Source organism: Sphaerodactylus townsendi, linkage group LG02, assembly GCF_021028975.2.
Source record: "Sphaerodactylus townsendi isolate TG3544 linkage group LG02, MPM_Stown_v2.3, whole genome shotgun sequence".
Classification (NCBI taxonomy): domain Eukaryota; kingdom Metazoa; phylum Chordata; class Lepidosauria; order Squamata; family Sphaerodactylidae; genus Sphaerodactylus; species Sphaerodactylus townsendi.
The window spans coordinates 15,681,728-15,709,549 of record NC_059426.1 but is presented as its reverse complement, the minus strand read 5'-3'; the positions used below and the strand labels follow the sequence as shown (position 1 = coordinate 15,709,549).

The following is a 27,822-nucleotide window of genomic DNA, read 5'->3' as shown; positions in this document are numbered from 1 at the left end:
ATTATGGCCCATTTCTTTCTTTAAGCAGCGTATTGGGATCTTTCCAGATATATTGATTGGCATCCCCTCAGGACGCTGTTTAAATGTTCTGTTATGTGGATCTGACAAAAATAGCAGTGAAAGTGTGAAGTTATCAGGGGAGCAATTACAGCACTCAGACAAAACAAAACTAGAGCCTATGTTATTTGGAGGGTAAAAGTAAATATATATGTTTTGGAGGGTAGGAGTAAATGTATATACGCTCCATCAAGAAATGCCTGTATGCACTATCAAGAGAGTCATCTATGAAATAGACCAAATCAAGTGTTCCAAGAGAAATGGAAGGTGTATTGTGCATATAATTCTTGAAAACAAGAAGGGCAGCCCAATCAAAAAAGGACGGGTGGTGGTGGTTAGAATGGGTTTATGGAACTGGCGCAGGGCCACACTGGTATATTTGCCCACCCCGTGTGAAAAGTGGCACTTAAGTCGGCAGGGAGGGCAAACTAGGAGGAGATCCAAAAATGCCTGACCCCTGAAGAGCTGGTACTTTAAAAAAAAATTGGTTGTCCCAGTCAGGCAGCAAAACCCCAACTTTGTGCATTTACTTGCTACAGTTTTGGTGCCCTGACCCCATATACTAGGACTGTGTACTATACACAATCCTCTCAGTTGCCACTTCAGTACAAGGGGAGGGGGTGTATTTTGAAGCTCTGGTACATGTAATTGGAAGAAGAAGAAGAAGAAGAAGAAGAAGAAGAAGAAGAAGAAGAAGAAGAAGAAGAAGAAGAAGAAGAAGAAGAAGAAGAAGAAGAAGAAGAAGAAGAAGAAGAAGAAGAAGAAGAAGAGGAAGAGGAAGAGGAGGAGGAGGAGGAGGAGGAAGAGGAAGAGGAAGAGGAAGAAGAAGAAGAAAAAAGAAAAAGAAGAAAAAAGGGGGAAAAGGAAAAGAAAGACAAAGAAAAAGAAAAGAAGAAGAGGAGGAGGAGGGGGAGTTTGGATTTATATCCCACCTTTCTCTCCTGTAAGGAGACTCAAGGTGGCTTACAAACTCCTTTCCCTTCCTTTCCCCACAACAGACACCTTGTGAGGTAGGTGGGGCTGAGAGAGTTCTGAAGAACTGTGACTAGCCCAAGGTCACCCAGCAGGAATGTAGGAGTGCAGAAACACATCTGGTTCACCAGATAAGCCTCTGCCACTCAGGTGGAGGAGTGTGGAATCAAACCTGGTTCTCCAGATTAGAATTCACCTGCTCAACCACTACACCAGGGGTTTTTAAGGCTTTCCGAACACATGTAGCAAAGTTGAAAGACACGTAGTTCACCCTGTTCACATGAAATGGTAACCATGAGTATCAAGAGTTTACATAGCTTACTTTGCAGGTACATGAGACAGAAGTGCTCAAATAATAATGACGGAAAAGGTCTAGGTGTAGGGTTGTCTGTTTCCAGGTGGGGTTTAGAGATCTCCTAGAATTATAACTGATCTGTGGACTACAAAGATCAGTTGGCCTGGAAAAAATGGCTGCTTTGGAGGGTGGACTATGGCATTATACCTTACTGAGGTCCTTCTCTCTGCAGGTCTCTCTCTGTCTCTCTCTCTGTCTCTCTCTGTCTGTCTGTCTCTGTCTCTATCTCTCATATATATCTCCAGGAGTTTCCTAATCTGCTAAGTACACAATTGGTCAGAGCAACATCATCCATATTCTAAAGCCTATGACATGATGTATACAGCCCACTGTCTTTAGTCACATTTCTGCTGGGTCTAGTGAAGTTGAATTTGGCCTAGTAGATCCTAAGGTGAGCAGGTCTGCCTACGATTACGGTCTCTGTGCAGCATACTACACAAGTTTGAGCATTCCTGTGTGGGGTTTTCCTGAGCGCACATGATAAAAACAATGCCAACATTACACAGCTTTTCTCTGCAATAATCCAGTTAGACACTAAAACAACAGCAAAAACCTGCCTGATCCAGGGAGCTCACAGCTTGGGTTCGCTAAGTCTATACATAGTTGGCCAGCGCAAAATCACCCTCATTCTAAATCATACCACAGGGTGAATAGAATACACCCAGTTTCTGAATCCAGCAAAACTCTGACTCGCCAGCTTAAACTCGCGGCTGGATTTAGACCTTTCGGGAATCAGACATTTACCCAGAGAACGGGAGGATGTAAAGGATTCAATGGTGTTGATGGTGAAGTAACCTTGAGTGCATTCCACAGCCCGGGCGATGGGCCAGATGCATCGGCGGAGACTTTATCTCTGCTTGGCAGGGGAGATGATAGAGGCACGGTTCCCATGGGAAGCAGGAAGGGGGGATGGGGTGAATGGTGTTATAACCTGTGCTTCTGGCGGGAAGTGCCATTCCTGCCACTCGCGTGTGCCAGAGCTTTCTAAAGACATGTCTTAATGAATGGACTTTACTTACGAAGCCTTTTATTTCACCAGCTATAGAATTCCTTACATTGTGGCAGGAATCTTAATTCATCTATATTCCTGTGCAGTGGACCTCTTGTCTTGCGATGGAGAGGTTGAATTTTACTGCGGAAGGTGCGGTAGCTAAAAGGGGGCTCCGACCTTTCCCTTCTGGATCTCGGAGAATAGCAGGAGAAGCAGACACCAGCTGGTGGCTCTTTCCGATCCTAAGTATCACCACCAGTATTCCTTTACTCCGTTGGAGCGAGGGGCGTGAAGCGGCGACCATGGGGACTTCCATGAGTCGTTTGGGAAGCGCTAATCTATGGATGGCCGCAATGGTCCGGATCTCCTACCGGGCATCGTATGGATTACAAACCTCAGATACAACCTGTCATGGAGGAGGCAGGCTTGACCACCTTTCATGCAGCAGCCCAGGAATCCCATTGAGCGATTCCTGGACTTCGTATTTTGGTGATCCCAAAGATTCACCGTGGCACAGCACTGGGGCCCGTCCAAAGGACACCGGGACTAAACCTGGAATTGGGAGGGGAGTATCCATTACGCTGTCGGACTAATCCAGGGCCAGCAACATAAAGATTGCCCTCGAGGAGCCACCCGGTGGCCTGGCGGCTACGGTGCCTCCGATGCCTAAGCTTCCAGGCAGTGAAGAGTCCGAAGAAAGCCTGCCAAATCCCAGCCGGACCGGGTTTCCTCTCCCATCGAGAGAGGACTGGGATGAGGAAGTCCTGGGGGCGACTTCTGAGATGCCCAAGCGGCATGTGGAACCGTGAGCGCCAACTATGGGAGGAAGAGCGGAGGCACAGTTGCAGCAAGAGCGAAACTTGCGGGGCAACAGCGCGCAAAGAAGTCCAGCTTCGGGAGTTGGACCGTGCCAAAGGCGCGCTCCAACGACAATATGCTGAGAATGGGTCGGTCCGCTGATGAAGTCCTGGAACATTCCAGACTGGATTTACGCGGCAGCAGCGAAAGCGTTCAGGCTCTCTTGCCGCGCAAAGTGAAAATCACTGAAGCCGCCAGCGGAGCCGAACTGGCTAAGTTGGAGCGAGAAAAAAGCTGCTTTGCATGCGCACCAGGATGCGATGGCTCGTAAGGAGAGGGATCTGGCTGCGTTGGAGAGGGAACTAAGGAGGCAACAGACCGGGAAGGGCCAAGTTTGGAGTCTGTACTTATTTACTGATCATGCCGGTGCCAGGGGGGGAGCCACGTGCGCAGGTCCTGCCACTAGCATCAAAGCGTCTTCTGCGCCAGCGCCCCCGATTCCACATCCCCATTCGTACAACAGCTGCCTGCCCAACCTGCTCAACCAGCGCAACCACCTCCCCAGCAGAAGCCAAGAGCCGTCGAGCGGGGCTACTGGCAAACATCCGATGCCAGCCACGTTTTGATGGGACCGCTTCCAAACTTCCCTGCTATCTTGCAACTCACGAAATGCCCACTTGGGGAGCTATGATGATTTATACCTGCGGTCTGGTGGCACGAGAAAAATCACGGGACTATCGGCTCAGTCCTGGATAGGGCAACAGCCACGACTGGTCCGTGACATCTTGTTGGATTTTGCAGGATGAGGACTCTCGCTTTAGTACCGCATTCCTCCAAGCCTTAGGCTGGCGCTTTTCAAAGATCCAGAGAATGAAGCTATCCGCACCATCAAAACCATCCAACAAGGCAACCGCCCGTTTGCAGATTTTGCCCGTGAATTTAGATGCGGCGGCTGCTTTCGACTCCCTCCTGAGTAGCCTGGGCATGAAATCGCGAATACTTCTCCAGATGCTGGCAGACTGACAAACTACGTGAAAGCGGTGTTTTTAATTCGGGTTCCTGCATTACCATTGCAGATTAACGGATCCAGTTGGGAGTCCCAAGTGGCGTCTCGTTTGGAATATGCTCGTCAAGGAGGCCGCCCGCGCCCAAAAACCACTACTGTGTCCACCAAGTCAAGCCCAGCCGCCCCTACCGAAACCACCTCTGAACGCTGTCGCCGAGCAGTGAATATGTCTTTACTGCGGAGGGCCAGGTCATCTAGCCGCCAACTGTCCCAAGAAACAAAAACCAACCGCTCCAGTTCCGAGCACTCCGTCTGCCAAACCACCACGCAGGTCAGGGCCGCCTCCCACTGGCTCGTCTAAAGCGGTTACCGAAGGCGACCTAGAGGAGGGGGAAGCAGCTGTTTGCCTTTCTTCAGCCCCCATGGACATGGGCCCGACTCCTGATGCGGTGAGTGAAGGCAGCGCTCCCATTACTGTTCAAGCATTTCTGGCCAACCCCGCTAAACACACTCGCATTATAGCCTCGGCCCTTGTGGATTCCGGCTGCTCCCACTGCTTAATGCGGCCCCAGGTGGCAGAGGAGCTAGGTCTGGACCGAATTCCCCTGGCTAAGCCCATACCATTCACCCAAATGGACGGCAGCCCCCTCGGGAACGAAGGACCGGCCCAGTACAAAACACAGCCGGTTCTCCTCCGTTGCGCCGACCATTGGGAGAAAATTAGTTTTATTTTGGCGCCAGTGGCCAAACACTCCATAGTTTTGGGCATGCCTTGGTTATTGTTACATGAACCAAAATTCATTTGGAGGAAAGGGTACTAGAATTCACTGACCCTCCCTGCGGTGAACACATGAATTGGGAAGAAAACCCAACGTCTCCTGACACACCCCCCTCCCTGGCTTCCTCAGTGATTGCTCCCGATTCTATTGGCATCCCACCTGCATATCATGATCTAGCCAGAGTTTTTCAGGAGCAGGAATGCGATCAGTTGCCACCCCACAGAGACACTGACTGTAAAATTGTCATACAACCAGGGGCACAACTACCCAAGGGTAGAATCTACCGCATGAGTCCCAATGAGGAGAAGGAACTCCGTGCCTTCTTAGACAAGAACCTTGCTCGCGGGTTCATACGGCGGGCTACCAAACACACACACGCTGCTCCCGTTTTGTTTGTCAAAAAGAAAGATGGGTCTTTACGGCTTTGCACAGATTATCGAGGTCTCAATGCGGTCTCCCTGTCCAATAAATATCCTTTGCCTTTGATCAAGGACCTTTTAGATGCACTCGGCAAAGGACGCATTTTTACTAAATTGGACTTGAGAGAAGCTTACTACAGAGTCAGAATTGCTGAAGGCTATGAACACCTGACTGCGTTTAACACAAAGTTTGGACAGTTTGAATATTTAATAATGCCATTCGGGTTAAGTGGGGCCCCCGGAGCTTTTATGGCCCTTATCAACGAAGTTCTCCATGATTTACTGTACAAAGGAGTTGTTGTATACTTAGATGACGTTTTAATTTACTCACAAACCATAGAAGAGCATGAAATATTGGTTCGAGAGGTATTGAAACGCTTGCTTGACAACTCTCTCTTTGCCAAACTCTCCAAATGCTGTTTCCATCAGACCTCCATTGACTATTTGGGTTACCGGATCTCGCCCGAGGGCTTAAAAATGGATCCTGCTAAAATTGACGCAGTCCTCCAATGGCCTGCCCCCACCAACCGCAAAGAACTCCAGTCGTTTCTTGGTTTTGCTAATTTCTATCGTGACTTTATACCCCAATTCGCTGAACTGACTCTCCCTCTCACAGACCTCTTACGCACTAAGGGTAAGGATCCACTGTCCGCCAAGCCCGGGGCCCCCCTTTCCTGGTCTGAGGAATGTCAAACAGCCTTTCAACTGTTAAAATCTGCGTTTACCACTGAACCTATCCTACAAACACACTGACCCAGAATGTATTTATTTGTTGTCTTAAAAAAGTTCTCTGGTGCCGAACTCAACTGGACTGTGGGAGACAAAGAGACTGCGGCCATCAAAGTAGCACTCTCCACTTGGCGCCACTGGCTGGAGGGGGCTAAGCACCCCTTTCAAGTTTGGTCGGATCATAAAAACCTGGCAGCTCTGTCCACCCCCCTCAAGATGTCCGCGAAACAACTTCGTTGGGCCGATTTCTTTTCTCGCTTCTCTTTTACAGTCCATTTTTTCCCAGGGAAAACCAACAAACTGGCTGACGCGCTCTCGCGCCTACCCGGGGAGGGGGGTGGAGCTGCCTTACGAGACATTCCACGCACTGTTCTTTCCCCCTCCCAGTTGGGCTTGGCTGTCACCCGATCTCAAACGTCCACTTCTCCTCCACCCCCCATTCCCAGTCTCGTCTCTCCTTTCCTGCGGGAACTGGAGGAGGCGGGGCTGCACGAGCCTCCAGCGGCCGAAGGAGACTCCCAATTGCGTTTGGAGGATGGAGTTTGGCGGAGGGGGGAATGTTGGTACGTCCCTCCCCCCCTCCGCAAGCAGGTTCTTGAGGCTTGCCACGATGCCCGTTCGGCTGGACATTTTGGCTTTTTGAAAACTCTGCATTTAGCCCGCCGGCAGTTCTGGTGGCGCGAAATGCGCAAAAGCAGTTTGTGCCAAACAATAAAGGCTGCTCGGCATAGTGCAGAAGAGAGACCATTCCGGGAAATCTACACAACAGCACTGAGGAAATAGCCATTCCCATTTGCCTCCCGCCTCTTGGCCATATCTCTGGACTTCATACACAGATTACCCCCAAAGTCATGACAAAACAGCAGGGGTTATCTTGAATGATCTCCTAAGGTCATGCTTAGTTTATCCCATGTGCTTCCATCCCCTCCGCTCCTAAGTTGGCACGGCTGTTTATTCAACATGTTTATCGTCTCCATTCCGCCCCCGTTAAGGTGGTCTCCGACCGCGGCCCCCAATTCATCTCAAAGTTCTGGAAAGCGTTTTTGGGGTTGTTGGGGGCCGCCCCGGCCGTCGCCGCCCCCTACCACGTTCAAAGTGACGGCGAGACGGAGAGAACGAACAGAACCCTAGAGCAGTATTTACGTTGTTACACCAACTACCACCAAGACAATTGGTGCGAGCTTATTCCGTTTGCGGAGTACGCCTACAACAATGCAGTTCATAGTAGTACAAAGAAAACCCCCTTTGAAATTGTGTCTGGTCGTTCCTTCCCGCCGCTGCCGCAACTACCCGCAGCAGCTTTGGACCCCCCAGAATTTCAACAATGGATTTCATCCCTAGCCGAGGGATGGAAGTCGGTCCTCTCTGACAATCTAGGACAGGGGGTCCCCAACACAGAGAGAAGAAACACCGTTCGGATTTTCCTATACGTGTGGGCTCCTGCTGTATTTCTCTACCAAAAATCTCAGAGACGTGCATAAATATTCCAAGCTTGGCAAGAGATTTGTGGGACCTTTTCAGATCGCCAAAGTGGTTTACAATGCGTCACATCCCGCTTAGGTTTGCCTAACTCTCTTAGTAACATTCATCCTGTCTTCCATTCCAGGTTGCTCAAGGAGGCTCCCGCTTCCGATGCCTGGCACGACCCGCCGGAGAGGCCCCCACCGACTATTATTGATGGCCACAAGCACTACGAAATTGACGCTATCCTGGACTCTCGCTTTAATCGCAAACGCTTGCAATACTTGGTCTCTTGGGTGGGATATTCCTCTGGGTATTATCAACCTGGGTTCTCCGAGATTATTGAAGCCCCCACCCTTATTTCTGCTCTTAACCACGCCTTTCCGCATAAACCTGGGGGGAAGGGGTCTTCTTTAGGGGAGGCAGAGTGTAAAGGATTCAATGGTGTTGATGGTGAAGTAACCTTGAGTGCATTCCACAGCCCGGGCGATGGGCCAGATGCATCGGCGGAGACTTTATCTCTGCGCGGGAGATGAAGACACGGTTCCCATGGGAAGCAGGAAGGGGGGATGGGGTGAATGGTGTTATAACCTGTGCTTCTGGCGGGAAGTGCCATTCCTGCCACTGCGTGTACTTGAGCTTTCTAAGATGTCTTAATAAATGGACTTTTACCCCAAAAGCCTTTTATTTCTGCTTCTATGGAATTCCTTACACAGGACACATTGTTATGGGGAGTGGCATTTATTTTTCAGCAGTTCACATTGTTTAGATCTAGATTTTTTTCACTTGGTAAAGGCAAATTTCTCTTTCAGTTCCTTCTCTTTTTGTCTTTGTAAAGAAGAATTTCTCTTCAATTTCTCTTGGCCTTTGCTTGGTAGTTGTTCTGTGGATCTTGAAGATGCTACTGTACGCAAATCTAATTCTAGTTAGATGTACCTTTTTGTAACTTCAGTTCTTGCAGTTGTTTTATACTAGAACCATGGGGTGATGTTCTAGTACAGGGGTCGGGAACGTGCGGCTCGGGAGCCGCATGCGGCTCCCCCGCCCCTGCACAGTGGCTCCGGACACAACACAGCTGTCCGGGAGCAGGGACTCTCCCCTCCCCGGACCTCACCAAGGCCATCCCCCGACTGCGGGCGCTCCGGCAAGTGAGAGCGCCATGGAGACGGCTGGCGGCAGCCCTCCTCCTTCTGCTAAGGTCGACAGCAGCAGGGAGCGGCAGGCAGCTACCGAGCCTGGCCCCAGCCAGCTGGCTGGGACCAGAGGGAGGACAGGGCAGCTGGCGGCGGCGTGGTGTGGAGCCCGTAGACTTGGCCGAATCGGCCAGGGCGGTGGGCAGCAAGGAGAGCCGCGCCCGCTCAGCGGGACTACGGCCACAGCCAGATGGGCGAGGAGGAGGGAGGGAAGCAGGAGGAGGAACCCAACGCCCAGATGGGGCCAAGGTGACAGCGGCGTGGCATGGAGGCAGCAGACTTGGCCGAATCGGCCAGGGCGGTGAGCGGCAAGGGGAGTTGTGCCCGCTCAGCGGGACGACGGCCACAGCCACAGAGGGCACCAGCAGGCACCGGAACCGATGCCTGGACAGGCGAGGAGGAGGGAGGGAAGCAGGAGGAGGAACCCAACACCCAGACGGGGCCGAGGTGGAGAGGACTTGGCAAGCTCTGGAGGGAATAAAAGGTGGAGGGCTGCACGCGGAAGAGGTCAGTGTGCTGAGTAGCGAGACGAAGAGGGAGAAGGACATGAGAAACCGGGAGAAAGAAAAAGGACGAGGTGGGGAAAACGGAGGAGAAGGTGGACCACGCTGCATTTTAAAGTGTTTAAAATCCTTCGTGGTATAAGGCACAGGTGTCAAACTACATTGGCCCTCCAGATGTTATGGACTACAGTTCCCATCATCCCCTGCCAGCATCATGCTGGCAGGGATGATAAGGAACTGCTCCAGAGGAACCACATTGTTCCTACTGTTATGAAGGCAACTGTGTATTATGATCCCCACATCGCAGCGGCAAGGGGGTAGACCTCCTAGAACATTCATAATAGGGATGACATTGCAGCTGGTGACCTCCTGAATCACATCCCAAGCTCTTAACCCAGTGGTCCTCAAGCTTTTAAAAGTGGGATGCAGTTCCAACCTCACCAAGCTTTTAGAAATCTACTCTTAAACTTATTGTAACAGCCCTTGGACACTGCTGCTTTGTCTTTATAAATTCTCATACAAATATCTGCCTGGTGAGCGCCCACCAGAGACCCAGCTTGGTATGGTGGTTAAGAGCAGGTGGCCCTAATCTGGAGAACCGGGTTCGATTCCCCCCACCCACTCCTCCACACGAGGGGTGGACTATTATCTGGTGAGGCAGATTTGTTTCCCAGTCCCAGGAGAGAAAGGTGGGGTATAAACCCAAACTCTTCCTCTTCTGCATCTGACGAAGCAGACTAGAGTCTAAGAAAATTGACGCGCTGGAATGGGTTCAGAGCAGGGCAACCCAAATGGTAAAAGGCCTGGATTCCATGCCCTAAAAGGAGGGACTTAGGAAGCTGGGTATGTTTAGTTTGGTGAGCAGAAGGTTAAGAGGTTACATGATAGCCATTTTTAGATGTTTGAAGGGATGTCATGTTGGTGAGAGAGCAAGCTTGTCTTCTGCTGCTCCAGAGACTAGGACCAGGAGTAATGGGTTCAAGGTGAAGGAAAAGCGATTCCACCTAAACATCAGGAAAAACTTCCTAAGGGCTGTTCGACAGTGGAATGCACTACCTTGGAATGTGGCGGAGTCCCCTTCTTTGGAGGTTTTTAAAGAAGAAGAAAAGTTTGGATTTTTATCCCCCCTTTCTCTCCTGTAGGAGACTCAAAGGGGCTGACAATTTCCTTGCCCTCCCCCCCCCCACAACAAACACCCTGTGAGATAGGTGGGGCTGAGAGAGCTCCGAGAAGCTGTGACTAGCCCAAGGTCACCCAGCTGGTGTGTGTGGGAGTGCACAGGCTAATCTGAATTCCCCAGATAAGCCTCCACAGCTCAGGCGGCAGAGCGGAGAATCAAACCTGGTTCCTCCAGATTAGATACACGAGCTCTTAACCTCCTACGCCACTGCTTCTCCTGGCTTGATGGCCATCTGTCAGGAACGCTTTGATTGTGTGTTCCTGCATTACAGGGGGTTGGACTTGATGGCCCTTGGGGTCTCTTCCAACTGTATGATTCTACAATTCTATGAAAATTTGTGCTGGAACAAAAATGCGTTACACCTTAAGGTAGCCAAATGTGTTCATCCTTAAGATATCCAAAAACTCACGCCGACTTTCTACCTTTATTCATTATTAAGACCAAAAAGAAGGCATTCCTGATAGCACCGTCGCCAAGTCAACTTCATACCTTGTATTTTGAAGTGTCCCAGTTATGAACCAGCCGCGCAGGAATGAGAAAGGTGTCGTCCACATGGCAAGTGCTGCAGTAATACCAGCCGCTGTAGCTGCACACCTTTGCTTTGCCACTGGAAAGGCCTATGGAGCGCTGACAGCCTGCCGAGGGTGGGGAAAAAGAAAGACGGGACGAATATAAAAAGCTGAATTCTTAAATCGTTGTCCTTGGAAATGAAGTCTCCAGAAGAACACAGACTCAGGTGGGTAGCCGTGTTGGTCTGAAGCAGCAGAAAAAGGTTTGAGTCCAGTGGCTTCTTTAAGACCCGGAAAGTTTTATTCTTAGTTTTCATTCATTCATTCATTCATTCATTCATTCATTCATTCATTCATTCATTCATTCATTCATTCATTCATTCATTCATTCATTCATTCATTTATTTTTATTTACAATCAAAAGTGTGATGCATAAAAGCCATTTCGACCAAAACCCACGATTTAAAAATGAAACGGAACCCAACAATAAGATAAAAATAACCTACGTAGTCCATAAAATCAGAAGTTAATAAACTGGACTACATTAAAAGCTATAAAAACCAAGCGGAAGAAGAAAACCTACCTCTGGGCTAAGGACACATTGAGAGAGCTTCAGCTTTCGAAATGGTGGCTACATATTGAAAAAAAGATCTTTTCCTTGGGCTTCTCTTGGGAGGCCCTACAAATGCTCACCCCTCCGGAGATTTACCATCGCTTAAAGTCTAGATTATTTGATCAAGAATATCAATTTCTCCTGAGCAATAGAAAGCTACTTGCTCTCAATGATACTTTACAGGATTATCCCTCAGCAATCTAGCCCTACTATATACCTGGAACATCTTGTTAATTTATAATTGTAGATGGGTCATGACTAGAAGCAAGATGTAACTCTTTTCCGTCAGTACATCTTCAATTCGCTTCTCTATTATCCCACAAAATGGCGTTGCTGTCCCGATTCTGTCCTGATACAACTGATTCACTTTCTCATATTCTGCTTCACTGTTCAAAATATAACAACTTCAGAACGGATTTGAGAACTGTACTACCAACAGGATTTTATGCTTCTTTTCTGATAAGGTAAAAGTGACAAACTTCTAAATAACTCTAATGCGCGGAAATCTCTGAAGCTGTTGCTACATTTTACTCTGTGTACTACAAAGTTGTGTAATAATGATCTTTTACTGTATTTGGAATTCATGACACACACCGGTTTTATGCCTAATAAAGGTTTTGGATTTGGATTTGGCTAAGGAAACACATAGCCCCAGGGGAGACTGGTAGTCAAAGATCGGCCTGGTGGAACAGTACCATTTTTCAGGCCCTGCGAAGCTCCATGAAATCCCGCAAGAGCCCGATTTCCTCTGGGAGACTGTTCTGACAAGAAGGGGCCAAGGGCAAAAAGGCCCTAGCCTGGGTTGAGGCCAAATGGACCTCCCATGGGCCAAGGGTAATAAGGAGTCCCTTGCATGCACACAAAAGCTTATACCAAGAATAAAACTTTGTTGGTCGTAATGGGGCTACAAGACTCAATCCCAATAGGAGCACATTTAGATTAAGCACTAGACCTCAAGTAAATAGTTCTAGAACAAGAAAAATATATTTTCTGACCACCACTTCTATGACACTACGCCAGTGATGGCGAACCTTTTCGAGACTGAGTGCCCAAATTGCAACCCAAAACCCACTTATTTATCACAAAGTGCCAAAATGTGAATTTAACACCTGAATACTGAGGTTTTAGTTTAGAAAAAAACAGTTGACTCGAGGTGCATGTTGCACCGGAGTAAGCAATTGAAGCAACCGTGCAGCAGCCGAATGGGTGAATCCTTGCTGACCCTAGGAGGTTTACTCAGAAGCAAGCCCCATTGCCAGCAACTGAGCTTACTCCCAGGTAAGGATCATGCCCAGAGCCAGCCCTAGGTGTGTGTGTGTGGGGTGATTTTCGCCCCATACATGATGAACTCTGTGCACGCGTGCCCACAGAAAGGGCTCTGAGTGCCACCTCTGGCACCGGTGCCATAGGTTCGCCACTGCTGCACTATGCTATTCCAAGCTGTGCAAAATTCCACCATCTCATTTCACAATGCACAAAATTGTGACGGGCCGACGGAGAACTTAACTGGTCCCACCTACCCTCTGTGACACCTCATGGGAGACAACAGATACATGGGACAGCTGTGGCATCAGAAGTTACCTCGGTTTTGTGGAACGGGAAAGGACAGGGAAGGCTCTGGCTATTATCTTCTCCCAGACAGAAGTTCTTCACTAGAATTGAAGCATTCTTGCCCCCCGCTGAAGTCAGCAGAGGCAGATTATGTGAAGGAGAGGACCTCTCTCTTCATCACAATTGAAAAAAAAATATATGACTGTTGCAGACGATTAGCATGCGAAGAGAACCGGAGGAGGAGAATATGACTGCATAACAGGGAATTTGCTCATGGACACTGCAGACGCGCTTTCGAACCAGAGACCACGAGGGCTGGAAACCAGGGCTTTTAAAAACCCAAAGCTTAAATTCCCAGGTTGCTGAATTCTGTGCCAGATCCCATTCAGCATTTGGCAAAGTACGGAAACCCTGCGAGATCTGTCACCCCGTTGATCGCCAGGGTCGATTCGGCTGATCAGGCTGGCTAGGCGGGTGTCCCCCTACCTCCCTCACCGCTCCATGTGTGTCCCTCCCGAAGCTACGGAAACCCTTCTAGCTAGATGCCCCTCTTCTTCCTGAGTGCTGCCTGTACTCTCTTTGCAGGCAAGTGAGCTCTGTTAAACCTGTTGTAACCGTTTGTTTATTACTTGAGTTGTACTTGCCCTCTGTTTCCTTGATGATACATTCCTGACCTGGGTCACACAGCGTAATGTGCGCAAGAGCCTGCACAGCTCAGGGATTTATGGAACGGGAAACCTCACAAGGAAGATGCGAAGCCGGCCGAACAGTCCCCCGTTGCGGCCACAGCTCCCCCCCCCCTCTCTCCCCGCCACCTTCCACCCGACAGGTTAAACTATAAAACCACACACACGGCGCTCCCTTCCCTGGGCAGGTTTTATATTACAAGGCCGGTTATTTCTATGATCCGCTTCGTATAGAGTTATGAAAGCAGTTAATGCCTTTGATGTTACCAGGTTCAAAGCGATGCGCGGTGACGAATATAACTCAGCAGCACACACCAATTAAGCTATTTGTAAAAAGAAAAAAATAAATAAAGGAGGACCGGAAAGAGCTGGGGGATGGGGAGCTTTGCAGAGCACCCCGCCTGGATTCAAAAGCTTACAGCACAATCGTCTTCTCTGTGATTTGTTCTAAGGACAGTTATATTGCAATGGAGAATGTTTTCTTGTTGTTATCAGTTTTACAGATGCAAGTAAAATGTAGCTGTGCTGAATAAGTGCGCATTTCCCTGCTCAGACAGTCCGATGGGAAGATGTGAAGCTTGCCTTATATGGAGTTGGACCGTGGCCTATCAGGGGCATCCCTGTCTCCTCCAAGTAGCAGCCGCTCCTCATCAGGGACCACAGCAGTGATAAGGCCCTTCCACACCACATAAAATAATGCGTTTTCAAACCACTTTTCACAACTGTTTGCAAGTGGATTTTGCCATTCCGCACAGCTTCAAAGAGCATTGAAAGCAGTTTGAAAGTGCATTATTCTGCATGTGCGGAATGAGCCATGGAGAACCTTTTTGAGGCTGAGTGCCCAAATGGCAACCCAAACCCCACTTATTTATCGCTTAAAGTGCCAACCCGGCAATTCAAGCCTGAATGCTGAGGTTTGCGTTTAGAAAACCGGTTGGCTCACTCTTCCTCCACCCCACCTGCTTGAGCAGAGACCCAGCCCTGCTCTAGCCTCCAGCAGGAATCACATGGCGCACGGCTCTGTGCCTCTCTAGCATCTCTCTGCCTCCTCTGCGCCCACCCCTCGGGCAGCAGCCACCGGGCGCAGGCACCAGGCTGCATCCAGCCGAGGTCCTCCTGCTCACCGCGGTGCGCACACATCGTTCTCAGTGGCCCAGGCCAGCCTAGATGTGTGTGTGTGTGTGTGTGGGGTGATTTTCCATTACCATGATGAACTCTGTGTCTTGGCGATGCCCACAGAGAAGGCTCCGAGTGCCACCTCTGGCACCCGTGCCATAGGTTCGCCATCACTGGGATAGAGGCATTTCACATCACCTGTACTGTCTCAAAAAAAGATGCTAGTACAGTCAGTTGAGGTGCAGTGGTTGAGGAAAGTGTAAGCTTCCGCATTAGAATACAGTCCCGGATGAATATGAGAATTATAATTCATTTTTACGTGAAGCCTTTGCCCAAACCATTATTTTGAGAATTCCTGAACGCAGTACTTTGATGCAAGAGCATGTATAGTTCATTGAGCGACCAGGACTCAGGCAGAGCCTTCTACAACCAAGAAGGTCTGGCATGGTGAGTTCTGTGGTGGGGGAGTATACAACCCTACTAACATCTTTATCTGAGATAGACTATATTCTTTGATCCTTGTTTCACTGGGATTGAACCGCACACCTTTTCCATGCAAACAGGGGATCGGCCACAGAGCCACGGCCCCTCTGATTTTCCATCAGAGTTAAACATCCATTCTGGTACTGACCCCTGGGCAGAACCCCAAAGACGATGAAGGAAAAGGGTCTTTATTGAGAGATCTGCCTGAGGATTACAGCTCTTGAACCAGAGAGTTGCTTATAACATAGTGATAGCGGAGCCAGAAGTGATTCTATTGCACTTCCGGACTTGTTTTGAGTAAAGATGGAACAATGTTTTATTTCTGTATTAGATAGGTAGGAACAAACTGTATTAGGTAGAAAGTAGGAATTATAGCTATCTTTTGTATTTGTGTCTGCATGGAACCTCATTGGCTCAAGGCAGGAATCCACCCTGCTCCCACCTGGTCATGTCCCTTTCATTTATACAAAACCCTTAAGGGCGCTGACAAAGAAGGGACCCGGAAGGAGCGCCTCAATCTGCCCTAATCACGCAACAGGCGAATAGGGTGCCATCGTGATCATCAAGTTTAGTTTCCTGACCCCCAAGCACCCAAAGGACTGCTTTTATTGCCTACGTCATCGCCTTGCCTGCCTTTGCACCTTTGCGAGAAATTCAAGAAGGGACTGCCCACTGGACTTTGATTGGTTCTCATGTACCTGTAGATGTATGATTGGTTGTCATGTATTCTGTGTAGCGAATGGTTGTAGAGCTGTCACCTGTATTCCCCGGACTCCAGCGGAGAAAGTGTATTTAAAAGGCGTTGTAAAGCTGCTGGAGCGAAGCGCAGTTGCTGTGAGTCGCGGAGGTGCCGACCGTGGAGATGCGGCATCTCAATAAAACCTTCTTTTATTTCATTATACTTTCGCTGTTAATCGGGGTCCCGTTTCTGTTCCCCTGCGCTGCCGAGAGCTGGTTGGTCTGGAGCAATTAAAAGTTACCAGGCAGCGGTAACAATAGGGATGAAAACTAAGGTGGCCCTTCAGACACGTTGGTCAAGAGCAGCACCTCAAGTTGTGCCTGAAAACGAAATGGAAGCCAGTGTAGATGGGCCAAGACTGGAATGGTATGATCCCTACGACCCACTCCAATCAACACCTGGCAGCAGCACCCTGTATCAACTGACACTTCCAAACACTCTTCAAGGGTAGCCTCATGTAGAGTGCATTGCAGTAATCTAATCCAGATGTAACCAGGACATGTATCACGGTGGCCAGATCTTTCCTGCCTAGGAAAGTCTGCTGCTGACTAACCAGTCGAAGCCAGTAAGAAGCAAATTGGATCCGAAAAATGCACGCTGTCCAATTAGGGTTGCCAGCACTGAGTTGGAAAACTGCTGGCTATTTGGGGGTGGAGCCTGGGAAGGACAGGGGCGGAGCCTGGGAAAGATGAGGTATAATGACACGGAGTCCACCCTCTGAATCAATGAGAATTTCTCCAAGAGGAGGAACGGATGTCTGCAACTCTGGGAGATCTGGAAGCTGACAATCCTATGTCCTATTCAGTTTGAAAGGAAAATACGTTGCTGCGTTGCAGTCTCTTAAGAGGCTTTGCCCTGTAGCCACAACCTGGCTGCCTCTCTCATTGCAGGCCAATCTGCACGGCACTTGAACTCGGGAGACAAATCACAGCCTACTCTACGCAGCTTTTGTAAACATCATAGTCCAAGCTAGTAAAAAAAAAAAGGCAAAATACATATATATATCTCAATTACGTTCGCGAGGAGGTGAAGTATTGGCAGCGGGGAAGCCTTAACCTTTGAAACCAGCTGCCTTTTTCTTTTATCGCCTGGCTTTTATAGCCTCAGGATTGTAAAAACCTCACAACATTACACATGCACGCACACCCGTGCCCTCGAAGTTGTCGGCAGCGACAAAGGGGACGGCAAAGCGAGGAGGACCGATTTCCACGTGGTTATGCTTGTTAAGAGGAAAGGAATGAGGGAAGAAAGGCAAGGGCTAGTCCACCTGCCGGACGCACCTGGCACAGGGATGCAGGACAAATGCCACCAGGCTGACTAGAACAGCTCGGATTCAGGATAGCATTTCGGCAGGCACAAAGATCTCCACCTGCAAAGTGCACTTTTCCTGCCTGCTCCCCTCCTGGATCAGCCTGACAATTTCAGGGGGGGATTTCAGATTGGGACAATGGAAGGGCATTAGGCTTAATGGGCAGAAACCTTTGGGCCAGCCGAGACACTAGCCTGAATCTCAGTCCTTGTGAAAAAGGCCAATTTGCATCTGCCTAAAACGCAGAGGAAGGATTCCTTCTCACAGAGCAGAGCTCCCTCAGGGAGAACAAGGGAAAGAAGAGAAGAAAGAAGAAGAAGAAAGGAGGGAGGAGGGAGGAGGGAGGAGGGAGTGGCAGAGGAGGGAGGATGGAGGAGGGAGGAGGAGGAGTTTGGATTTATATCCCCCCTTTCTCTCCTGCAGAAGACTCAAAGGGGCTGACAATCTCCTTGCCCTTCCCCCTAACACCAAACCCCCTGTGAGGTAGGTGGGCCGGGGAGAGCTCCAAGAAGCTGTAATTAGCCCAAGGTCACCCGGCTGCCTTGTGCGGGAGTGTACAGAGCTAATCCTGAATTCCCCAGATAAGCCTCCCACAGCTCAAGGCGGCAGAGCTGGGAGGAATCAAACCAGGTTCCTCCAGATTAGATACACGAGCTCTTAACCTCCTACGCCACTGCTGCTCCTACCAGCTCCAGCTTTTACCGGGTGCGAACAAGGCATTTGGCATCCAAGACACTTAGACCTTCTCCCATGCATACATGAACTTGGCAATAATGCCATCAGGGCAGTCACAATAGTCGGTCGGAACAAAAAACAAAGCAGTGTCTTACGGCACCTTAAAGATTAACTAATTTTGCTCCCGCTGAAGTTTTTTGTGGATCGGGGCCTGCTGATTCAGATGCAATGAATGGATCTTCATGCCACGGACTTTTTTTTGGGGGGGGGGGGGGGGGACAGCGGGGTCAAAGGGCCACGAGAAAGGCCGGAACTGCAAGGTGAAAGATGATGACATAAAACACGAATCTAATCAGGAAAACTACACCGCCCACTCTTTAGTTATGCTAAGTGACCCAAGCACCCATTACAGGTGTTAAATAGATGCACGTAAGTACCTCCTACCTCTAAGAAACCACTTTTCTCTTAGGGCAGTGATGGTGAACCTTTTTGAGACCGCGTGCCCAAATTGCAACCCAAAACCCACCTATTTATTGCAAAGTGCCAACACGGCACTTTGACCTGAATACTGAGGTTTCAGTTTAGAAAAAATGGTTGGCTCCGAGGCACGCATTACTCGGGAGTCAGCTTGGAGAAGCAACCGTGCAATTCTTCAAATGGGTGAATCACGACCCTAGGAGGGTTTACTAAGAAGCCAGCAACCGAGCTTACTCCCCAGGTAAGAGGATCATGCTGCCAGAGCCAGGCCTAGATTCGTTTGTGGGGGTGGTGGTGGTGATTTTCCGCCCTTTGATGAACTTCCTGTGTGCACGATGTGCCCACAGAAGGAGCTCTGAGTGCCACCAGAGGTGGCACTCAAGGAGCCCTTCTAATGAGCACACGATACTACATAAATTCCTACCGCCACCACTGTCTTAGGGTCCTTTTCTTTCCTGCCCACCCCTTCCCTTGGCAAAGCGTGCCTGGGGACAGGAAGCATTTACCGGGTGCGAACAAGGCATTGGGCATCCAAGACACTTACACTGCCAAAATAAAAATAGAACGCAAGCCACCTAGCCAAGGGGTTCGTCAGATGAACTCACGAGATACAAAACCACTGGGGGAAACCAGGCTTCCGTTATATGTTTACCCAGCATTACATACAATGAGGTGTTCAGTTTCCTCCTGTAATGCTTAGGTTGCAGTCGGAAGCACGCTCAGAAGGAAGAAAGTTCCACTGGGAGGTTTGGATACTTAACTTCTGAGTAAACATCCGAACCACGATGCTGCAAGTCTAGCCAGAGGTGTCTCACGCCAGCCATACGGCCGCTAACTTCGCTGCAGTTTCTCCGCGTGCCTCCCCAACACTTCCAAATCCAGAACAATTTGACTGCATCCCCTCTAAAACCTATTTTAAAGGAACGTGTTTCTGAAGTTCATTCCGACTGTGAAAGCTTTCCACAGTGCGTCAAAAGGTAAATGTCAAATACAAATACAAATACAAAACCTTTAATGGCATATAAAGAGTGGTAAAATACAGATTATGTTAAAACCAATTGACTAAAATTTACACAAAGGTTTCACTCTTGATCCAAGTGCCTTTGTTAAAAACCTGGCAACTGATTCAGTAGTGTGGGGATGATGGTCACTAAGCAGGTGTGAAACTATTTCCTTGTCTGATCTCACTGAAAATTTCTTCAAGATGGCCTCGAGAAAAAGCAACCGATAGACTGCCAAATCTTTGCAATGAAGGAGCACGTGTTCAGTTGTTTCGGGTAGGCCCGCTGCACAGGAACAAGTCCTGTTCTCCTGTGGGATGCCATGATATCTGCCTCTTGTTTGGGCAGTCGGTAACACATTTAGCCGAGCAAGCATAAAATATCTGCGGAGATGTGGATTGATTAAATTACTCATATATTTAGCCATAAAACCCGGCAATGGTGGTGAAATGCCATAAAATGTGGAAAAGGTAAATGTCTTGTACTTCTAACAAACGCCCATGGTGTAGAAATAGGCAGCTGACGCTTTTCACGGCACTGAGATAAACAAACATAATCGCCCGGTAAATAACATCCCATTAAGCCTCTCTTTAAGGGACAGGGGTTTTTCCCCCCCTCTAGGCAGCTGGCAGCTCTGCCTCGGTGCCAGGAGGCAACATTGAGAGAAGGCCTTGGCCTCTGTGCTGTTTGTTGGCCCTCTAGGGCAGGGGTGTCAAACTCACTTGTTACAAGGGCTTGATAGGACATAAATGTGATTTGGTTGGGCCGGATCAGGAGTGGGGGTAGCTGCCTCGGCTGGCCCCAGAATGGCAAGGGGGAGGGGGGGAACCGGACAGGCTAGCTGAGGCAAACCACCACCCCCTAAAAAAAAAATGGGAGCGAGAGGGGGTTGCCTCAGCTGGCTCGTGGACCTGATCAGCCCCCTTAAGGGGCAGATCTGGCCCACAGGCCGCATGTTTAACACCAGAGGTGGGATCCAGCAGGTTCTCACAGGTTCCCGAGAGTAGGTTACTAACTATTTGTGTGTGCCGAGAGGGGGTTACTGATTGGTGATTTTGCCACGTGATTTTTGCCTTAGTTACGCCCCTCCTCTCAGCAGTAGTGCGCAGAACTTGAAGCAGTCTAGCAGGAGGTGCACCGGCGTGCGTGGCAGCCTGCGCCTGCGTGCATTCGTTTCCCGCCCAAGGACCGTCCTTGCCACAGCCCTGCCCAGGAATGCCCCGCCCCCGGAATACCCGCCCACGCCCCCGTCGTGCCCCGCCCAGCCCCACTGGCGCTACGTCACAGTTTGAATCCCACCACCATGGGAACCTGTTACTAAAATTTTTGGATCCCACCACTGTTTAACACCTTTGCTGCAGGGCAACTGATGGATGCTGGACTAGATGGACTGCTGGCCTGATGCAGAAGGGCTATTCTTATGAGTGAGCAAGGCCTATTTCCCAGGCCTGACAAAGACTCCGGCTCCTTTCCCCGCCACGAACTGCCCTTCCGATTCCAGCGCCCCACAATCAGCTTCCCCCTTCCTCCCTTGGGGAAAAAAGCTCGCTGGCGCCCAAGATAAACTTGTCGAAAGGGACGTCCTTCTTTACCCTCTCCTGAGTGTCTGGGAGCTTCTCCCCCCCCCCCAAATCCCCCCCCCAAAATCTTTTAAATAGAAAGGGGAGAAAACAGCAGCGTGCCATTCAAACAAAGCCCCCCCCCCGATCCCACATGCTGTCCCTCCCTCTCCCCAAATCCTAAATCCGGACAAAGAAAGAAACTGGGGGAGGGGGGGGGGGGAGAAGAGAAAAAACCAACACACACAAGAGAAACACGCACACACCTTCTCCCCGTCAATTCCTTCCAGCAAACTCCTCTCTCAGAGCTCCCATTGTCAATCAATTAGCCAAGGCAAAGGAGGGAGGGGGAGATCTGGAGGATGGGGGGGCGGCCACAGACAATGGCCCGCTCTGTTGTATTACTATTTAATCACTTTTCCTAAATAAATAAAGCAGCCCTCAGGTACCGTCACGTCAAGGGAATGCATAGCAAAACAAAACCTTCATTTCCCCCCCCCCCATTGACCACTGCTTCGCCCCCCACCCCCACCACCCCCACCCCCACTCGCCTGAAGAACTGGAGTGGTTATTACTGTAGCCTTAAGTCGCATCTTTGTGCAGCCCCTCTTTGATTCCCACTCGGACCCTGCCACTTTCTGGCACTAATTTGTCAGCCCGGACAAAGGAGGGATTTGTACCTCCTGTAAGGTCTCAATTAGGAAAGGCTTCTGCGGCATTATGGCCCATTCAGACGGGGCACAATGACGGTAATTACAGGAATTTGCACTAAATGGCTGAAGAATTCCAAGCAAAACTTCCCGGTCTTCTTCCCCGCTTGCCCCCCCCCCCACCTCTCTTTCCCACCTCCACAAAGGCTGCCCCCCCTCTTTTGCAGCTGTGTGGGTGAGGGTGCGGGCAGAGAGCCAGAGGACGCCGACCCGAGGCCCACAAGGCCCAATTACCACCACCGCCAACGGCAGGCCGGCCGGTTGGGTTAAACAGCCGCCCCCGTGAAGTGAAATCTGCAGAAGACTTTTCAGTGTGGGGGGAATGAAAAAAAAAGAAGAAGATCCTGTCCAGATGTCCGGCGACCACTTTTGACCCACAAACCGCCGCATCGACTTGCCGCTCTTGAGCTTTCACACGGCTCGGAACCACGTCAGTTTGGAGCCGCTGTCGTTATTTAACTGTCTGACAGATTCCGGTCTTGTCTTCGGAAACCTCAGAAATGCTTACATGCCCGACGGCACGGATCAGAGATGCTGGGATTGATTCCACTCATGGTGGCGACTTCTGTGAGCAGAATTGCCCCTTGTGTCAAGGAAAGGTGCCACTGTTTGCGTGAGATGCCTCCGACAGGCCCACGGAGGCATTTGAGTCACATTAGTTAACCCTGAACATACTCTAAAACCTAGAGTATGCAGCAGCAGTGAGCAGCAGTGGCGTAGTGGCTAAGAGCAGGTGCACTCTGATCTGGAGGAACCGGGTTTGATTCCCAGCTCTGCCACTTGAGTTCGGGAGGCTTATCTGGGGAATTCAGATTAGCCTGTGCACTCCCACACACGCCAGCTGGGTGACCTAGGGCTAGTCACAGCTTCTCGGAGCTCTCTCAGCCCCACCCACCTCACAGGGTGTTTGTTGTGAGGGGGGAAGGGCAAGGAGATTGTAAGCCCCTTTGAGTCTCCTACAGGAGAGAAAGGGGGGATATAAATCCAAACTCTTCTTCTTGCAGGAAGGATTGTCAGAATAATCTAGGACGGGGGTCTTCAAACTATGGCCCTCCAGATGTTCATGGACTACAATTCCCATCAGCCCCTGCCATCATGGCCAATTGGGCATGCTGGCAGGGGCTGATGGAAATTGTAGTTCATGAACATCTGGAGTGCCATAGGTTCGCCACCACTGCTCTAGGGCACAGGTGTCAAACTCATGGCCCTCCAGATGTTATGGACTACAGTTCCCATCATCCCCTGCCAGCATCAGGCTGTAGTCCATAACATCTGGAGGGCCGCAAGTTTGACACCTATGCTCTAGGGCGGGGGTCTTCAAACTATGGCCCTCCAGATGTTCATGGACTACAATTTCCATCAGCCTCTGCCAGCATGGCCAAGTGGTAGGGCTCATGGGAATTGTAGTCTCTGAACATCTGGAGGGCCATAGTTTGAAGATCCCTGATCTAGGAAGTATATGGTCTCCTCTTGCTTCAGCACTGCCCATCAAGAGCCTACAGAAAATGCTCCAGCACTTTATAGGTCAGTGATGGCGAACCTATGGCACGGGTGCCAGAGGTGGCACTCAGAGCCCTCTTTGTGGGCACGCAAGCTGTCACCCCAGTTTGGGCATTCAGCAGTGGCATAGTGCCAAGGGGGCGAGGGGTACGTGGTGTACTGGGCGCACGCCCCTGTGGGGGTGTGGCAAGGGTGTACCGGGGGTGAGGCGGGGTGTTTCGGGACGTTCTGGGGGCATTTTCGGGCAGGGTGGGGGCGTGGAAGGGGCGCAGGGCACACACATACCCTATGTGCAGTTTCCCCTCGCTCCGTCCCCGGCACTCAGTCTCTAAAAGGTTCGCCATCACTGTTATAGGCGCATGGAAGGGAAGGGATCCTACAGGAATAGGTCAATGCGTGTTTGCTAAGGTGCGTGCACACGACTCCTCTAGGTTCAAATTACCGCTAGGAGCTGCTACTGCATAAGGGCAGCATGGCGCTGTAGATACAAAGTTGGTTTTGACATCATTTGGAAGGCAGGCGCATTGGTCTGTGGGTACCGATGGGGAAATGTGGTAGGGAAATACCAAGGATGCACTAATATGTGACACATAGCGAGTCCACCGGAATCGCCTTCAGCCAAACAAAAAATAATGGAGGGAGAAGAGAGGAGACAGGCTGGGCAGGAAGGTGGGCTGCAAACCATAACAGCACATAATTCCCTTTTCAGGCATGTGTATATGGGAAGAAATGTACACTATGTGTCCCCTCACCCCAGAGAAATCAGCCCTCAGCTCTTAGGAGCAGCAGTGGCGAAGTGGTAAAGAGCAGGTGCATTCTCATCTGGAGGAACCGGGTTTGATTCCCCGCTCTGCCGCCTGAGCTGTGGAGGCTTATCTGGGGAATTCAGATTAGCCTGTGCACTCCCACACACGCCAGCTGGGTGACCTTGGGCTAGTCACAGCTTGTCGGAGCTCTCTCAGCCCCACCTACCTCACAGGGTGTTTGTTGTGAGGGGGGAAGGGCAAGGAGCTTGTAAGCCCCTTTGAGTCTCCTACAGGAGAGAAAGGGGGGGATATAAATCCAAACTCTTCTTCTTAGTCAGTAGAAAAGTCGCCAACCTCCAGGTTGTAACCGATCCCCAGCCTATAGAAATCAGAGTCCACTAAGAAAATGGCAGCTCTGGACTTTGTGGTGCTGTAACTTGCCCTCTGCAGACATACCACTTTAAGAACTCCAGGAAACCACACAGTCAGGACCCAGGATAAGTAACCACAATGCATACTGTTAACGCGCATAAGGAGCCCCATGGCATAGAGTGCTAAGCCGCGATATGGCGATCAAAGCTCTGTTCACGAGATTAATCCTGATTTCAAGAAGAAGAAGAAGAAGAAGAAGAAGAAGAAGAAGAAGAAGAAGAAGAAGAAGAAGAAGAAGAAGAAGAAGAAGAAGAAGAAGAAGAAGAAGAGGAGGAGGAGGAGGAGGAGGAGGAGGAGGAGTTTGGATTTATATCCCCCCTTTCTCTCCTGCAAGGAGACTCAAGGTGGCTGACAAGCTCCTTTCCCTTCCTTTCCCCACCACAGACACTTTGTGAGGTAGGAGAGTTCTGAGAGAACTGTGACAAGCCCAAGGTCACCCAGCAGGAATGTGGGGGCCCTTCCGCACACGCAAAATAAAGTGTTTTCAAACCACTTTCACAACTGTTTGCAAGTGGATTTTGCTATTCCGCACAGCTTCAAAGAGCACTGAAAGCAGTTTGAAAGTGCATTATTCTGCATGTGCGGAATGAGCCTAGGAGTGTGGAAACACATCTGGTTCACCAGATAAGCCTTCGCCCCAGGTGGAGGAGTGGGGAATCCCAGACTTCCCTCTGCGACACACCTCTGAAGAGGCCAGCCACAGATGCAGGCGAAACGTTAGGAACAAGATCCACCAGACCACGGCCACGCAGCCCGGAAAACCCACCACAACCAAGGGCGGGCATGTTTGGAATGAGGGACGCCTGACTCTATGTGGGACTTGGGGATCCCCTAGAATTCTAGCTCATCTCCAGACTACAAAGGTGAATTCCCTGGAGAAAATGGATGCTTTGGACGATGGACTCTGGGGCACTGTATCCCACCAAGGCCTCTATCCTCCCTAGGCTCCCAACCCGGATCTGGCAGCCCTACTCCCCATCCACAACCAGCAGCCACGGGGGACCTGGCAACCTTATTTGGAATGCATCTATTACAAACACAGGGAAGGTGAAGCAAACCTCTGCCACTTCTATCCCAGTGGGGGGAAATGCCACCTCCCCCAACCCCTCGCAGCACCTGTGAAATTTTCCTTTCGTTGCAAGAGATTTGAAAAAGAGGCCGAGACCGAAGACGACCCGATATTGAGATTTTCTGCAATCCTAGTCTTATTACATTGCTTTTCAGACGTCTCCTCCGTTTCACTTAACGTGCTGTAATCCGCCTTCAGTCTCGATGAGAAAAGCAGACTATAAATAACATTAAAAAAAAGAACTACCGACTTGCTGATTGGGTTGCACAAAGAGAAGTCTAGCTGACTTTTTTGCTATCACGACAGCACGTCTTGTCTGCTATCAAATCGCCGGCTGAATTGAGCACTCCTGGATTCCACTGTGTTTCTCTTCTCGAGGGTGTGCATGGGAACAGTAATTGGAAAAAAAGGGGGAGGGGGGAAATAATCCGCCTGCCTGCCTGAACGAGTCTTAAATGAACGTAAAGCATGTTTCCCTTAAAATGTGAGATGATTTACGGACACTGCCCCCTGCTGGAGTTAGTCATTGTGACATTCCTGGATAACAGCAAAACAGGGTGCCCCAACTTAAAGTGTCCTTCTTAGTTGTCCCTATTTCTCATTCCCCTGCTTTAAAAAGACTCGCACAGGTCAAAAGAAAATTAGCAGAGAGTTCTTGTGCCCTACAAAGACAGGCATGTCCCGTATCTTCTAGGTCAGAGGTGTCCAACTCTGGCACTTCAGATGTTCATGGACTAGAAGAAGAAGAAAAATTTGGATTTATATCCCCCCTTTCTCTCCTGCAGGAGACTCAAAGGGGCTGACAATCTCCTTGCCTTTCCCCCCTCACAACAAACACCCTGTGAGGTAGATGGGGCTGAGAGAGCTCCGAGAAGCTGTGACTAGCCCAAGGTCACCCAGCTGGCGTGTGTGGGAGTGTACAGGCTAATCTGAATTCCCCAGATAAGCCTCCACAGCTCAGGCGGCAGAGCTGGAAATCAAACCCGGTTCCTCCAGATTAGATACACGAGCTCTTAACCCCCTACGCCACTGCTGGCTGACCAATTGGCAGGGGCTGATGGGAATTGTAGTCCACGAACTTCTGAAGCGCCAGAGCGGGACACCCCTGTTCTAGGTGTTTGCTTACCTGCACACTTGAAACTTTGGGCCGTCAGCCCTCTTTCCAAAGACAAAGTGGTCAGGATGCTCAGGAAGCTGGTGGTAACCGACTGCCGCTTGATCCTCTGCAGCTCTTTCCCACCAGGTGGGTCTTGGGGTTTGTTTCTGAGCGTTACCTGCGGGTGGGAACCCAGGCTTCTAGCCGCGTTGGTGCTACACTGCAAGGCTTCCATCCATTCCTGAGCTCGTGGGCGGGTCTCTGCCCGCAGGCGGAGCACGTCTTGGGGAAAGATCACCTGAAAACACGAGTCGCAGTCGTCCAGCACGTCCGTCTGGACCGAGAGGCACGTGTCGATGCCGTAGCTCAGCAGGGGGTCTTCGCCGAGCCCGCCGGGCTGAAAAGCCATGAGGGAAGACGGGCTGAGTACAAAATGGAACGCCTTCCAGTTATTTTGGAGCGTCAGTCTGTAAAGAGTCCCTGATTTGAGAGCAGTTTGGTAGTCTTTGACAGTTGGGGCGGAAGGGGTCGTTTGGAAGACCTCGGGAGGCTCCTTCCACACCCCGCCATTCTGAGCAAGGCCATGCTGAGCGTTGTCCAGCTTCTGCAAAACCTTCGCCTCTCCTGGAGGCCTCAGGAAAGACGGAACCGAAGAACGCACGGCTTCCCAAAGCTTCTGTCCCCAGTCCAAGGCTTCCCACGGCGATTCCGCCTTGAGCTGGAGATGCGCGTTGTTGAAGAGAACGGCGTCGACCACCTTGGTCTCCACGTTGATGCTTTGGAAATGCAGGAGCAGGTAGACGGTAGGAAGAGTTTGGTTGCCGCTTCGGTCAAGCTGATACAGGTACAGTTTGCAGGGAGAGAGTTCCGCGTAACAGGCCTGCCAGTAGCTGTCGTGGTGGTCCTTCATTTCTAGGTAGCCTCTCTTCAGGATATTGGAGAATGTGGGCTGATGTTCTGAAAGAGAATTTAGATTGACGTCAATGCATTTGGAGTTCTTTCTGCAATGCTCAATCTGAGGGCCCGGCTGGCATTCACACCAACCGCACAGTAGTCCACAGAGGTGAGAACGGGTTTTTTTTTTGGGGGGGGGGGGGCAGGAGTCATA

The 27,822-nt window shown here is 50.3% G+C and overlaps 1 protein-coding gene across 1 annotated transcript in view; it reads right to left on the bottom strand.

The window, feature by feature from the left end:
• The window catches only part of PLEKHM3 (pleckstrin homology domain containing M3), a 115,044-nt gene that overhangs the window by 59,522 nt on the left and 27,700 nt on the right, over positions 1-27,822 (bottom strand). The window contains exons 3-4 of the mRNA XM_048483286.1: positions 26,745-27,671; positions 10,933-11,078 (exon numbers count right to left, since the gene is read on the bottom strand). Of these exons, the coding sequence (XP_048339243.1) occupies positions 10,933-11,078; positions 26,745-27,671 (1,073 nt within the window). The remainder of the gene's footprint in view (positions 1-10,932; positions 11,079-26,744; positions 27,672-27,822) is intronic.